The 16,777-nt window shown below is 31.7% G+C and overlaps 2 protein-coding genes across 2 annotated transcripts in view; both read left to right on the top strand.

Moving 5' to 3' along the window:
- LOC133189382 (uncharacterized) overlaps positions 1–16,777 on the top strand; it is a 433,972-nt gene that overhangs the window by 215,927 nt on the left and 201,268 nt on the right. Inside the window, exon 18 of the mRNA XM_061324761.1 lies at positions 315–452. Coding sequence (XP_061180745.1) covers positions 315–452 — 138 coding nt within the window. The remainder of the gene's footprint in view (positions 1–314; positions 453–16,777) is intronic.
- LOC133189388 (receptor-type tyrosine-protein phosphatase alpha-like) lies at positions 3,393–13,784 on the top strand. The gene is made up of 15 exons (XM_061324768.1): positions 3,393–3,487; positions 3,995–4,062; positions 4,194–4,230; positions 5,060–5,157; positions 6,465–6,593; positions 7,778–7,926; positions 8,446–8,581; positions 9,137–9,286; positions 10,020–10,113; positions 10,498–10,571; positions 10,711–10,845; positions 11,696–11,821; positions 11,995–12,146; positions 12,920–13,055; positions 13,595–13,784. Exons 1-15 carry the CDS (start codon positions 3,454–3,456, stop codon positions 13,727–13,729), a joined length of 1,653 nt encoding a protein of 550 aa, XP_061180752.1. The 5' UTR covers positions 3,393–3,453; the 3' UTR covers positions 13,730–13,784.

Consider the following 16,777-nt stretch of genomic DNA (forward strand, 5'->3'; position numbering starts at 1 on the left):
AATCCGTTGAATACTATTTTAGAAATCGAGTGCACAAAATTACTTAAAACAAAACAATGTAGTAGAAATAGAATCACAACAAGGTCTTTTGTGAAGTCCAATGTCTTTAATAAAGGAAGGATTGTGCCTTGCGGGAGGAAGAAGGAGTAGTAGTGGTGCAATAGTATACTTTGATTTAAATATTGAAATGATTTGAATGACAATAGAACAAAGGAGCTAAAAGTAAGAGTTATAAATGCTCCCTGAACAAAGGAGAATAAATAACTAAGCATGATTTGGGTGAAAACACTTGTAACTGATCAATGTCGTTGCAGAATGTGATATGGGGTTTTATGGCAAAGACTGCAAGGAAAAGTGTGGCCACTGTAGAGGTGTTGTGACCTGTCATCACATCAACGGATCCTGTCACGGGTTATGTGAATCTGGATACCAGGGAGACAAATGTTACACTGGTATTAACTTATTTCAATCCTTTTCATTTTTTCTAAGGATAATTTCCCAAAATAGGCTTTCATACCTTCTACGAATCCACCTTCGTTCTACTTATCTTTTTTTTTAATTTAATTCCATGGAAAAATTGAAATGCTGCGTACACTTTTCATTTTGAAACAAAAATATCATCAAATAAAATAGTTGGTGTTTTTATACAGAATGTGACAACGGAACATTTGGACTCCGCTGCAATTTTACGTGTGGTGAAGGTTGTTCTGCTGTCTGCAACAAGAAAAACGGGACTTGTGATCAGTGTCAATATGGATACATCGGAGACTATTGCAATATAACTGGTAAAGCACATTAAAACAGCATAAAATAAATTGCTATCTTTTCCTACGGGATATTTCATTTGTTTATACTTTTAAGCAAAGTCTTACTCTGATGAAAAAAAATTGAATAAAATTGTAATAAAACTTTGAACAAAAAAAAAGACGATACAGGAATATACTGTAACACTTGATACAGAAATGTAAGGTTACAGATCTAGAAAAACTACAAAGTACAAATTCTTAATTGCTATATTGCTATTTTGCACACGCACGCTTACTATTGCGCTTGTCTAGCATGTAAATGTCTACATTGGGATGCGCTTAAGGTCAAGGTTTAGTAATTTAAAGTTGCCTTTAATTTATTTATTTTTTTCTTTTTTTGATTTGGAAAATAAATTCCTCTATTCATATCTGGTAAATGAGGTGTATTGGAACATAATATTTAGGTACACACAGTAGAAAATATAATTGAAACTGTCATTATCCATGAAAAATGAAGAAAATCAGCTACAAATATAATGGGTGGGGGCTACCAAAGAATATGTTTCCAAATTGCAATTAGTCTCTTTGGAAATTGTTATTTATATGTTCCTCATCTTTTCTTTAAAATTATTACTTTTGATAGGATTCCAAATTAATTGTCATTAAAATGAATAACTTTCCGTATGATTTGATTATAGCTGTAAAATAAGTAAAGCAAAATGAATTATGACGTCACATTCCGGATATTGATCCCTCCGAAACATACATTATATAAAACTGTATCATATAGCAATACACTAAAAAAGGCTTTGACTCAGGCAATATGTACATATCTTTTCAGAACGAATTCAAAATATCTGTTTGTTATTTTGTTTAACATCCCTTTGAACCTGTTTTAATCCTATTTTAACGCCAACAATAGCCGGTGAAATACTGTACTTAACACTTAAGATAACTGAGCAGTGAGTTTTTTTTTCGTACTTGCACCTGCTGCGACACTGGACCTCGATTGAGACGGTATTATCCGAGGGACCTGTCTCTATGTCCTATATTCGAGCGCGCATAAAAATGTGTAATTTACGTGTAATTTTGACATTAATGTAAAGGAGTACTTCAGTTGCAGAAGCTCAGGACCCCGTTCCGATATTCACAGCTGTAGGAGTGGGTGGAGCGTTTATGACAATTGTCGTCATAGCAGTCATTGTTTTCGTGTTTGTTCTCGCCAGGTAAGTAAAGTACACGTTCTATAATTCTTAAGTTACTTTAGACAGTAACGTTTTTCTGTATTTTTATTAACTCATCGGAGTCGCAGTTATTTATTTCCGTTTGCAGAATTTATAAATATATTCTAGGAAAGCAAGACAGAAAAAAGCAGGTGACATAGAGCTACCGGAGAAGAAAGAAATTTTAAACAAAGGTGCGCTATACATAAGTTACATGTAATATGAGTTGCTTTTTCATAACTATTCCTCTTTATTTACAAAGATATCTCTTCTTGTTATTATTAACGGATGCACTAAATTTTGATGATGTTTAAACGCACAGGTATATCATATAGCATAAATTGCATAATTATGGTCTTTGACAAAAACAAAACAGGAATCGGGAAACAAGTTTTGTATATATAGTAAATATGAAAAAAAGAAATGTTTGTTGAACTCATTCTGATGAAGGATAAAGAATATATATATCATTTATTGACTTACCGTTACATTTGATTTTAATAAACACATTTATAAATAAAAATATTTTAGATTTGCAAGAAAACAATACTGAAGGCAACGCAAACATAACTGAGAACGGTGGGCTTGTAGAAGAAAATGCTGACATTGAGTACATTGTCACAGACAACGGTCAGAAGAAAACACTCATCAAAATTGCCGATCTTGGAAAAATAATAAAAGTGTTTTCTCTAGAAGAAAATAAGAAATTTACTGAGGAATTTAAGGTAAAAAAGAAAAGAAAAGAAAAGAAATGTATGCGTTTTTCTTCTTTTTAATAACGATTCGAAGAACTTATCCAAATTAAAATTTAATTGGTCAAATTTCTTCCGTTAAATATATATGAATATGTAATATTATATTGAATTTATTTGAATATATTCAATATTATACTTGAATTATTCCGTAACCCTAGCTCATTTCAAACACTTATCAAAGCATAACAGATAACATTTATTCAATTTATTATGCATTTCAATACAAAAGTAATCAAAACATCTGAATATGAAGGTATATTTTTGTGAACTTGAATAAAAATTGTTGTTTTTTACGAAGATTGTGATATTGAAAATCATAGTTAAAACCTATTTCATTGTTATGGTTAAATATGGTTTTCCTCAACAATGATACATGTATGACATACGTATATGTCGCATTTATGAATATGAGTTTCAGCTTTGATATTTTCGTAGGATGAATCGTACAATGCAGTCAACTGAAAGGTCGCTGAAGGGTCTGGAAAGGTCATTTAATGGCAACGCTCAGCCATCCAGACTCCTTTTAGTAGACTTTCATTCACTTTTCAGCCAATTGAATGGCAGAGCTTCATCCTCTGCTTGAACTCCACTATATTCCATGATTTCTCCATGTGTGTTTGTTTGTGATGTTTGACTGTAATTTTGACTGTAATTTAGAAATCATTGTAGGAAATACCATATGGAGAGCAACATCATATTCCCTGCTCTGCGGCTAAACTACAGCAAAATATGCCGAAAAATAGATACAAAACAACATTCCCATGTAAGTTAATATCAAAGCAAATCACATGTACTGTTTAGTTGGTAACTGACTAAAGGTCAATGTTTGACCCAAATAAAGTTATGCGGTTAAATCAGCCATTTTATATTTTTAATTGTAAAGTAATCGTGTAATAAAATTGAATGTTACTTTCTTTATAATGACTCATTGCATGAGCATTTTTTTCTCATAAATGTTTCTGCTAAAATGTTTTAAATGTTTTCACAATACAATCTTGGAACTCTTACGACTTTTTTTTTTTTTACATATAGATATATGATAAGAATTGCATTTCTCACAATGCTTTTCTCACACATATTTTATTTCTATACACTGAAAATCTCACACACTTTTTCCTGCTCTTATAGATTTCGTGAGAACATCATAATTGACAAAAATGAAACACTAACGTATCAGAAAAGAATCTGTTTAAGATTATAGAACAAAAGTATTAGAAAATTAATATAAATTCTACATCTTTGAATACTTGTATGATATTTTTTTTAAAAGATGACCATTCTCGTGTTGTGCTGAATGTTTGTCCAGATAATGACTACATCAATGCAAATTACATTAAGGTAATATATAGAGTTTGATTGGCTAGATGGTTTTTGTCTTTAACTTATATAACATATAACGTAATATACGAAAGAAAAAAATAATGTAGTATGTATGTGTATACTGATTGTTGATAAAACAATTTTTGTAGGACGTGGAAGGGAAACGGCGTTATATTGCGACACAAGGTAATCCTACGAAATAAATCTAAAAAAGATGCGGGATATTAGAATCAGGAATGACATTAATAATATTTGATTTTATGGACAGGACTTTTTAAAAATAGATTGTATCTTTAAACATCAAAAGAATAATATAATTTAGTTTACAGTAATAAAAGGGATATATGCGGTTTGATAGTATGGATTCCTTTTAGAAATTTTTAATTAAATGCATCAAAGATATAACTACTTGGGAATACACTTGAAAACAAACGATTTATTCATGACCTTTTCAAGAAAATATGAAAATGGCATCATTCGAAAACTGTTGAACATTTGCACCACTGTTCCTGAACAGAAGCTAATTCTTAAAACTTTAAATGTAAAAATAACTCTTACGAAAAACCAACGTATACTTGACAAACTGCACCTCCCCCCCCCCCCCCATCCCTTGGGACACATGGGTCTGGGGTGAAAATTCCAAAACCTAATTGCACATGAACATGAAATGTCCTATGATAAGCAAAAAGACTTTTCCATCTAAAATGTTAGAGTTAAAAAAATGAGGTGAAATTTTACAAGACCTGCTAAACCTCTGTTGCCAAACATTGAAATACACATGTGTCTTATAATCTACAGGGACATTAAAGGAAACAGGATAGTCGTATACAAAAAAAGCCTCTACAAATGTAACGGGAGAAGTGCTGACTATAAATTCTTATGTAAAGGCTGCAAGGCGGACAGGGATATCAAAAAATACCCGATTTTCTTCAGAAAGAAAAAGTTATCGATACTATTTAGACAGAAGGGATATTGAGAAGACTCGTGTTGATTTCTATGCCACTTTCTTTTTTAGGGCCGAGAAAAAACACAATACAAGACTTCTGGGCCATGATTTGGCAAGAAAATATCCGGGTTATCGTCATGGTTACTAAGTTGACAGAGGGATCAACGGTAATATATATATGAAGCAATGTAATCTTAATCGACAACTGTTTCAACCCTCGGAGACTTTAAATTTGTTGAAGGGAGAGAAACGCAAAAAATATGATTTTAAAAATTAACCGCTGTCTCGATACATAATGTGTACCTTGAAGGATGTACTAGGTCCTTCGGGAAATAATGGTTACAGCTCGAATGTCTCCAAGCATTAATATAGCACGTTATGTGTTTATATTAACTTTTTTACTTCTTTCTTCCTCTTTTTCTTCGCCGACTTTTCTTAACTTTTTCATATGATGCGAAGATTGTGTACGTAACTATTATGTATGGATGGAAAAAGGGAAAATGCTTTCACAAAATTTTTGAAAAACTTTGAATTCACCTATTTTGATAAAGTGAACATTAATCTGAGTTGATATTCAGTGAAAGGAAGCTATTTTTGTCAATTCAGGTGGTTACATAGATAAATATTACATTTAGTCCTGTAACCAGAAGTTTAAATACTAGTTTGCTCTTCATAAACGTGTTAAATAATTTGAATATCATTTTGCAATTGAATGCTCGGGTAATATAAGGCTAGATCTTTTCACCCTTTGCAAACTGCATTTTAATTTGCACATAGGATATCTCTCACTTTGAAAAAAGTGTAGTGAAAGGGTTCTCGATACACAGATGTGTGGCCAAAAGAGACAAAGACATCAGAGAATTATTTTGCTTGTTTGTATGTTGTTTAACGTCCCTCTCGAGTATTTTTCACTCATATGGAGACGCCACCACTTGCCGATGGAGAGCTGCAAATTTTGTACTATACTCGGCACTTACGGCCATTGAGCAGTGAGGGATCTTTTTCGTGCCAACACCTACTGCGACACGGGACCTCGGTTTATACGGTCTTATCAAAGGACCGGTCTCCACGTCCCACAGTGGGATTCGAAACGGCGACGTAAGGATCAACTCGTTACTTTGCGACTCTAGAGCAGACGCTCTAACCACTGCGCCATGCGGGCTACCATTAAAGAAAATTAAAGAGAATTAAAGAAATGTAACGATTCATGTTTCACAAAATCAGCTCTTGTATTCCTCTGAAGTGTGTATTTCTCTGTATTTGTGCGAAAGAAAATCTAAGTCTTTATTATACTGGAATTAATAACTGCACGTTAACAAAAATTTCATATTCCAGTTTGTCGGAAATCATTGACTAAATGAGAATCACATTATAATGTAGGTGCATGTATATAAGATGTATTTCTATTATTACTGTTTTAAATAAATTATTCACACATAACCTGGTTGATTTATTAAATGTTTTAATTGAATAGATAAAGTGTGAGCAGTATTGGCCGGGACAAGGTGATCAAATGACGTCAGGGCAGTTCTGTCTTCAGCTGATGTCACAGAAGGACTACGCCAATTATACACAACGTGACATCAATATAGCAAATAAAAAGGTGTGATGAGCATGTGCAAAATTTCTTTATGCATTTGAGAGATTTGATATAAGCATTTATTACATTTTCAGCAGTGAAATATATGTACTGTAGATTATTCATTGAATAAAAGAGATATTCTCTCACAGTGTGAAAAAGATACCAAAGTGGTATCCTGCCACAATGTGAAATGATATCAAGTAAGTAAAATATAATTTCTGGCCTGTAACAAGATTGAGATAGTACATGTAACTAAACCAAGTTGACAGAGACTGAAACTGCCAATTTCTTCCCAGATATGTTGCTAAAATCCATATTACAATGTTTTCAATCTCAAAATTGCTAAGCTATGACGTCACAGCCTATGACATTGTATTAAGAAAAGACAGGGGCAAAGGGAAAATCGAAGACAATGTAATAAACAGAAAATTTAACGTTTTGTAGTTGGATATGGAATTTATTTCACACGAGTAAAAAAAAAAAACTGTCTCACGAGTGAAATAAATTCCATATCCAACTACAAAACATTGAATATCCTCTGTTTACTTTAATACGTTCATTCAGACGTATGCTTTTTTTTTAACTGTAGTGATTGTCTGTTTTGTCCTGATCAACAAAATTTACCTTCAAATATCATTGCAATCAATATGTTTAAAGAATTTTGAAGTCGGTGTAATAAACAGTTCGTTCTATGAATTTAGCTGTTTATTTTTTTTTTTTTTTATAATTACATCCACTGAAGATTATTTTCTTTATTTCTTAAGAAAACTTTTGCCATTTATCAGTCAGTAATGACACTAAGCATATCACCTGTACAGATTTCTTGAGTAGTGGCTGTTTCATCAATAAAATGTACAATGACGTACATACCAATAATACAATATTTCATCTAATAAATCCTACTTTAAATGATTACTTGTACAGATATAGATAAAAGCAATAAAATGTCTTTCTTTCTTTGTTAGAATGGGAATTTATATGGCAGCTATTGCAGAAAAAAAATTACATAACCTGCTTACACGGTTATGCATTTTTTTCTGCAACAGCTGCAACATTAATTCCCGAATTAACGACCAAAAAAAGCATTTCATTGTTTAAATTATTGTTTTTTCTAAGATTTTCTACGTGTTATACTTAAGAGGTTTAATTGTTAATAAAACGAAACCATTTACTTAAATTAAAGATGTTTTCATTTTCTTCTTCAGACAAAGGTTGTGAAGACTGTAAATCAGTTTCAATTCACGGCATGGCCCGACCACGGAACACCTTCACCGATAGAACTCCTCGTCTTTTATCGTCATGTTATGCGCTTAATGCAGATGTATCCCGACAGTCTCCTAGTTGTGCACTGCAGGTAAGATGTATACAATAATGATATTTGTATATTTGTGAAATTCTCAATAACGCTTGGCAGATAGCCTAGGAAAAAAAACAAAAGGATGCTGTCACGATTACAGACAACAGGTTAAGTGTGCAGATTGTTTACATGGCCATGTTTACCTTTATGTCTTCTAATCCTTACTTCTATGCAGAAAACCGATGAACATGCTTACGCTACAGTTTAGTTTCCTGTTGCAGTATAAGAAATCGCCTTAAATATGTTCAGATTACAGCATTTTATAAAATGAAGACACAAAAACACGATTGATAATGGAAGTTAAAATAAAAATGTCATGTACAGTAATTTCAATAAGGTTTAAATTATCACATGTTCTTATAGTTGCATTTACCCAATTAGCATAATCATTAGTTTTAGAATTATTCATTTGTGTGAACTTTAATGTCCACTTGTCTTGGTCTGTAGAATCCTCTGCAGCTAACGTTATCTTCAAATAATTTTTAATGTAAAACTTTTTTCCACTGGCTTTTTCAGTGCAGGTATTGGTCGGACAGGCACTTTTATCGCATTAGACGCCCTGTACAAGCACGGACTGAAAGAGGGAAATATAGACGTGGTGGAATACGTTAAGATAATGCGAGAAGACCGTATGAACATGATACAAAATGCGGTATGAATTTCTCGGTCTACTCTTCATGAATATGCTTAATTATGACTTTTTCATTGTAAAATTAATTCTTATTCCTAAATGCCTTTTTTAGTTACTCAATGTCTAAAATACTGAAAATATACATTAATATGATAATGAAATCTTGTAAGAAACTAGCGGAAAACGTTGCTTTTTAGAAACCATCTCATTTAATTTTGGCAAAACTTGCTATAGTTTTGACCATGCTTAAAATAATTGTCTCGAATAATTAGGTGTCCAGTCTTGTCCTAGAAAATATTTAAAGTTATTCCTAATACATGTATAACTAAAAAAAAATTAATTACGTAGAACTTCAGTCATAACAATTGTCTACTTTTAGGATAAAATCGCTTAACTTTGCAGCCTGCTTTAAAAAAAATCAATGGTAACTTGATAAAGAAGGACTTGCGATATATTAGAATTGAATAGTTTACATGCATAATGTATGTGCAGTGTTTACAAGTTTCCCTAGGGATAATGAGCAAAAACAAAAAAAAAAAGACAAAAAAAAAAAAAACTTTTAACTGTCAATTTTAGGGTCAGTACGTCTTTTTGTACAAAGCTCTGTATGAGATTTTCAAGACCAATGGAAGGCTGCTGAAGAAGGAGCAGTTCATTCAGGAAGTGACGTCACAGTTAATGTCAGATAAAGCTGCCAACGCTTCTCAGTTCAAGAAGGAATTCAATGTGAGTAGGAATTATTTCCTTACATTCAAGTCATAGCACAGTTTGGTTAAAACCATTCGTTTTTTCTGTTTTCTTTTTCCTGCTTTGTGCAGTGTTTAGTGATAATATTTTTAAGAAACATATATCTGGCAGGCAAAATGTAATGAAATTACAACTCGTTACCATGATACTTGGGGAATATTGTTTGAGGGATCGACCATACGTTGTACTTGATGTACATGTACCACACTTGATACAATTTATTATTTCAATTTCAAGTTAAATAATTAAACAAACTTAATCTAATCAGCAATAGAAAACTTTAACTCTTGAACCCAAGATTCATATTTCAATCAATAGTTTGATACATTTATTCCCATTAAAACCAGTAGGGATAGATAGCTCTAAAAATTTTATGACAATCAGTTAAAAATATATATGATGAAGAATTCCTTAACTTTAAACACTCTTCTCCTTTCGAGGACTTCTTTTCAACAACATACCAAAGCTTGAATGAGGTTGCTTTTATATTGTCTAGCAAATCCGATACGAGTTAGGTTAAGATCCTCAAAACATTTGGTATATTGTCTGAACACAGTAGATACCATATCATTAATAAATACTAATTTATCAATGATTTCCTAATTTGCATGCAATGACTTTTTCTTCTATTTATATATACAACCCTTCAATAATGTCTCTAGGTTCTATAAAATTGTCTCATCTTTAATTTCTTTCTCTTTCTGATGATCAGGAGCTGCTTTCAATCAGACCTGTGCTGGATGAGAAGGACACGAAAGATGCAAGACAAAACATTGATCTCAATATGACAAAAACTGTTCTTCCAGGTAATATTAATGGTCGAAGTATGATCCAGTGCATGTGTTTACGTGTGTTTATATTTGTAAAACAAATCTACTTGGCAAAATCAAATTTGAAGAATTAGATGCGTATTTGAAGTGTATTTAGACTGTAAAGGGGGATGTGATGGTTAATGTTCGCTTGTCTTACAAGGATTTTTTTCTGAAGTGCATTAGTCTAAAAGACCTGAGAAAAATTAAACACAGATTCAATGGGCCAATGATTATTGTTACCACAAAATATTTTGTTTAGAAAGTAAAACCACCCCATCCCATCCCATTTTCCTGATTTCATTTGATTCAATAGATTTTGCGAATAAGAAAGTTTGTCTTTTATACATTCATTAATTTTTGTGACAATCTTTAAAATAGCTGACAGTATTAGAGTGTTGCTGACGTCATATGCTCGTGGACGGGGCAACTACTACAACGCAGTGCCAATTTCGGTTGGTATATTGAATATATTGAATATATTTTTAAAATCTTACTCTGTATTTTTATTTAGGTATGTATTGTATAAATGCATTGTAAAAGATTTCCAAAATAAATAAGTAAATAAACGTGCGCCTGTTCTGTTTTTCACAGTCCTACACACTAAGGGATGGGCTTATCGCTGCACAGTATCCAGTAGAGGGCGCTGCAGTCGACTTAGTGCGCTTGCTCATTGATCAGGAATGCACTATCCTGATTTCTATCAACCAGCTCTCAGACGTAGCTACTGTAAGTATCTTTTAATTGATATCTTTTCTTTTTATTTTGAAGAAGAATAAACATCTATTAGCTTAAGTAATTTACGAAATTAATAAGTAAAAACTAAAAATAATATCATAAAGATTTCATGGTCATCTATTATCATTTTCGAGCAAAAAGGGATTGTTGGGTAATAATAATGCTCTGCGTAGATGTGTTTGTTTCTATAAGATGTAAAGTATTTTGAAAGGAAATCATGTTTTCATCTCTTCATTTGTTTCGACTTCTTTGTCTTTTAGTTTTACTACGTATCTCTCTTTAGAGGAATATGTTTATAAAAAAAAAAAAAAAAAAAAAAAAAAAAAAAAAAAAAAAAAAAAAAAAAATTTACACTTATTTTGATAAGATTTTTGAGAATCGCTGTATGCAATGATAAGGGAGAATACATTTAATTTTATAGGTACATAGTTCTTGCTTCTTCTTTTAGAACCAGGTTCTGGTGTCATTCCATCACTCAACAAAAATTACCCCCCCCCCCCTTTTCATACACACAGATACATGCACACACATAAGCAAAAATATTTACTTTCATCAGCTGTTTCCAAAGATGTCACAAAATGTAAATAAGAATGAATTTAAATGACAGTTAGGACAGAATATGCATTGGTGGAGGGGGGAAACTAATTAGAATGTATTGTCAATCTAGTGAAATATACCGATGTTGTAATCCATATTTCAGTTGCGAGAGTGTTGTACGAGGATAAGCAGAATAATGAATTTGTATATTTATGAGGCATATAATCTGGTTTATACATGATTATTCACTTATACTTATAACAATATCAATAAACACATTTCAACATTTTTTTTCTGTTCAAAGTCTGCAGAGTGGCTCACGACTTCAGCTGAGAAAAGCGTCATCACGCCGTATAAGACGATGCTAAATACAGGTCGAAGTTTGTCAAATAAGCTCAAAATGACTTTTCTCAAAATGAAGCATGACAAGGTACTTTGAAGTATTGATATTTTATTGATTAATGTGAATCAACTTAATTATATCTTTGAGAAAAAAGAAATATTTTCATTTCAAGTGACATCGAAAGATGTGTTTAATCATGCGATCTTATACATGTCCTGACAATGTCTTTAAATGCAAATCTTTCCACATTGCTTATTAAGGATTCAGAATGGCACACTGTCAAAGTGTTGGAAATACTAAATTGGAAGATAAATGAAAAACTTCCGGCGGAAGAGGATGTTTTTGTAGAATTGATGAACAAAGTTCAGGAGATCATCAAAGATCCGGAAACCAAAATAACAGTTTTGTCAAGGTATCTTTGCCATTATTTACTGTAAACCAACTTTTATTTGCGTGCGAGAAATTTTCGCGAGGTTCGCGAAAGCCTCGTCATCGCGAATATTTCTCGCCGCGAACCGGTCCTTAAAGTCTCTCTTTCTATTAACAACAGATCCAAAAAAGGCTTATCGCGAAAATTTATCGTCGCGAACTAGTTTACCGCCGGTAAATCGCGAAATAAAGTCGTCGGGAATAAAAGTTGGTTCACAGTACCAAGAGTGTATAAGAGGTGTAAAATGCTGATCCTTTGAAATACTCTCTCATTTTTTCTTAATATGACTAAAAGCATAAAATAGAATAAAGTGCTGTTAGCAGTGCTTTATGTATATAAGCGTTTCAGATTAATCGCATTACATGAAGGTATGACCTTTTGCATTATATGAAACTTATTCAAAAACACCACCAGTATCTGATTTCAGGTTTGAATACTCCACAAGATTTTTTAATGTGCTAATTTCGCTGTCATAAAAGTGTTCATTTAGGAAAAGACACACTAAATAAATGTGAAACTGTAATACATCAAGAAGATGTAAGTCATCACTTTGACACTGTAATAATGAGCAGTGTCCTTCATATAAGTGAGCATATTAACACTGCATTAAAACAGTCTTTAAATGTAAATCATAGTTTCTAGCCATTCATACATGAGTACATCATTCTGCAAGTGGTAGTTTGTATTGAACAGTATATCAGGATTAATGTGAACTTGTTTCTTTTGTAAATATTTCAAATATTTGATTTTGACAGAGATGGTGCGACCGGATGTGGAATCTTCTGCGCCGTGTATAATGCCATACAGCAACTACAACAGGACAATGAAGTGGACATGTTTACCATAGTCCGGCAGTTACAAATGCGTAGACCAGAAATGGTTTCTAGCATGGTATGTCCTTGAAATGTCATAGCAAACACATTTTTTTCAAGCCGTATTTAACATTTTCTTTACAACACATTACGTTCATTTAAAAAAAGGTTTATCTTAAGTAATTGGGTCCTTCCTTTTATTTATATACAGACACTTTGAGGCACTGTGTGAATGTAGGATGTGAACAAGATGGATCTAGAATTTCGTGTTTAAGGGGAGAGAGAGAGAGAGAGAGAGAGAGAGAGAGAGAGGATATAGAAAAAGGATGTATCACGCATTGTGATGGCTTAAAATGCTGCAATTTGTGATAGTCGTTATGATTTGGATAAGTTTTGATTTTATTTTTTAATTAGATGTTAATCCAACATAATGAAAATGAAACGTTTCTTGTTGTTTTTAAGGGGCTTATTTCGCTTATTCTTAAATCATTTGATATGAAAATGTAATATTCTTAACGATGCTGGGGGAGGGGGGGGGGGGTATTTCAATTGAACCAGCATAATATATTTGAAATTTAATTAATAAAGACTCTTATTTTATTTTCTTTTTGGCTTTAGTCCGAATACCAGTGCTGCTGTCGAGTTGTGGCAAATTTCTTCACCGCGCATAAGGATGACATTTATGAGAATGCTCAAGGACAACAGGGGGTCACGAAAACGGATGAAAATATTTACGCCAATACAAATTCTTAAGAACTCGTTTTGAGTATAAAAGATGGGGCAGTTACTGTATGGTGTATTAATAATATATTGGTATATTGAGTATTATTATAATTTATTAATACGTACACATGTAAGAATATACAATTTTTAAACTGTTCTGAAATTCAATACATTAGTTAATTCGATGTATGTAATTCGACTGTATGTAAGAAATATTATTCATATTTATGCAGACATTACTTGTATTGTGTATAAAATGTATTATTTAAAAACTAGCAGGCCATGATATAAACTTTTTAGTAATAAAGATATATATTGACTGACTGTTCGAAGAGATAACGAAATAAGATCAAGCATTATATTTATTAATTATGTTGACTGTTGATTGTTATAAAATTCGTTATCTAATTATTACTTTACGTCCGAGTTTTACAAGATGGGTACAGAGCCCTTGAATGTTTATTTTCTAAGTTCTTTTACACTATCAGAGAAAAAGTTGAATTGATTGGCATGCCCCATTTTGGTACGAATAGTTGGTACTTCTATTGCTTTCAGGTGTAAGCAAATGTAAAGAGGATTTTGCAATTCATGTTATTACCTGATCAATTTTCTAAATTTTTAAATTGGCATTTCGATCTGTTTCATGGTTAAAGCGGCACCGTTATATTTAAGCATTCAAGTCTTCATGAGATTGATTATAAAAAAAAAATACATACACACATTATTTTTAATGTTGATTGCCATTTGTATATTTCTAATTTTAAAATCCAAACTATAATGGAAATTTAAATTGGTTATTACTTGTTAACATGAAAATGTAATAAACTCTATTTGATGTTACAAGTTAAATTTAAAAAGGGTCCTCTGATTTTGAAGACTATACTTTTTTTTATTTAACAATTTATGTCGTAGGATATTGAGTTCAGCAGTTTGTGTGTTATAAAATATAATACTATTTATTTTTTTCTCTGTAAATCAATTTGTAAAGGACATACATGTAACTGTAATTTATTACATTTAATTTGTAATTTGGAATATTAAAGGCGATTTGGTGCGTAGAGGAAATCTGATAAGGAAAAGATATGCTTGAATATTGCATGCTTTAAGTGTTATATTCTAATTTATTATTTTTAAGACTAGATTATGCATGCACTTTAGTAGGAAGATATAAATTATTCTTGATTACACTTCATTTTCCTCCAAATTTTTTTGTTTACTTTTATTTTATTGATTTATCTATTTCATTATACTTTTTATAGAAAAAATATACCTTAGAATGAGAATAAAAATTCAAAAATGACTTCATAACAGTTCTATAGATTTGGTCTGAATTTCAATAAACACTTCATCCTACTAAATGAATCTGCAAACTTGATTGTAGATACTGCAAAGAAGGAATGTGCGAAGGGGAACTTGCAAAGTTAACATTTTCTTTTTAAGAGGTTCGATCCTGAGTTTTGAGCAGATTTTTGTCTGGATCTTTATTTCTAAAATTCTGAATTATATTTTACGCGTAGTTCTGACATTGAATTAGGATTCTACAATACGGGCTAAGCTATTAAACTGTAGTCAATAAAAGAAATACTCATGATTAAATTCTATAAAAATCATTATGCGAGGAACTATATTTCGGGTAGGATTTTTTTTAGAAGAAAATGATCAATTTTTCTCTTTCGAAGTAGTTGAAGTACTGTTAAGTACTGTTGAGTTCGGATTCCTTTCAGGCTGCAAACAGAGTCATTTTGTGCAGTGAAGTATTTTATGCTGGTCCTGATTTTTTTTTTATTAAATTAACTATTATGGATTCTATCATGACATTGAGACAAATATAGCTAATATATTGTGAAAATATAGGGAAAATAGGGCTTATTTTAGCTAAAATTTTACACTGAATTTAGAACATTGAATCAGTACATGTATGTGTGTCTAAATATATATTAAATTAAGATCAGATACATGTTATATAGCAGTACGTATACTTTCCAGCGAAATAACCTACACAGGTACTAGTAGTATACATGGAATAAAAGCAATAAAAAACACTGAATTGATAAAATTCTAATTCTTCTATACAATAGAAATCGATCGCAGCTCATTGCAGGCGGGAATACTTGTATCGATAAACCAAAGTGAATAATTCTTGTTTTCGAAGAAAGTTTGCTAAACTTAGGTATAGTTCCGCTTTACTGTGTTTAAGTTACAATGGAATTTAAGATCTGCTTTCTCTTTAGTGTTTTTATATCAAGAATGAATAAGCAAAAATGATAACTAACCAAAAAGAGTATCCGCGTTGTTAATACTTAACTTTTGTACTAATCAAGCTATTCTGGCTGTGGAAATACTAATATAAATGTGTACCAGGTTGTCAAATACAGGTTTCCCTTTTTTTTTTTTTTTTTTAGTTTATTTTGTGAATTTTGATCCTAGGGCAGGAATCCCCCCCCCCCCTCCCAAATCTTATCTTAAATTATGTTTACATCACAACCTATAAAAATATCATAATTTTATTTAGGGGCAGACGTGTCCTAAAGGACAAAATTCATGCAAAAATAGGTGCTTTAGCGCACAAACGCTGTTTTGCCGCTGTTTCATAGTTTTAATAATTGTTATCTGGATTTATAGTTTTAATAATTCTTATCTGGATTTTGTACATGTATCCTTGAGTGTATTTTCTCACTAATGGTCGATTGAAGCTCAGAAATGTATTAAGTAGTTCCTTGGCATTTAATAGTTTTTCAATGTTCTCGGCAAGAAATTATTTTTTTTTTCTGGATCACAGCCTTTCGTACAGGAAACAAATGCTTTACCGACTGTCATGAGCCACCACAGCGAACTTTTGCCAACAATTCGTAGATTTAGAACATTAAATAAGAATAGGTAATCTTTATTCAATTTGCATATTCACTTAATCAACAATTATTTTGAAAAAAAAATTCCCTTAGAATTATCATTTTAATCATGAAACAAAAAGAATTATGAAGTCGTAGGTTTGATTGTCAAGATAATCTAATAATCTCGTATGTAAAGATGGATTTTTTTCATTCAGGTGTCGATCCTTGAGATATTACTCCAAGATTT

Source organism: Saccostrea echinata, unplaced genomic scaffold (genome assembly GCF_033153115.1).
Source record: "Saccostrea echinata isolate AGI-Se365-2 ecotype Australia unplaced genomic scaffold, CSIRO_AGI_Sech_v1 ptg000018l, whole genome shotgun sequence".
NCBI lineage: Eukaryota > Metazoa > Mollusca > Bivalvia > Ostreida > Ostreidae > Saccostrea > Saccostrea echinata.

Excerpts from the sequence above, each read along its gene's own strand:
- LOC133189388 (XM_061324768.1), top strand. The coding sequence starts at position 3,454 with ATGCCGAAAAATAGATACAAAACAACATTCCCAT. Across the intron at positions 10,572-10,710 it reads ACAACGCAGTGCCAATTTCG|TCCTACACACTAAGGGATGG; the intron begins GTTGGTATATTG and ends TGTTTTTCACAG. Across the intron at positions 13,056-13,594 it reads CAGAAATGGTTTCTAGCATG|TCCGAATACCAGTGCTGCTG; the intron begins GTATGTCCTTGA and ends TTTTGGCTTTAG.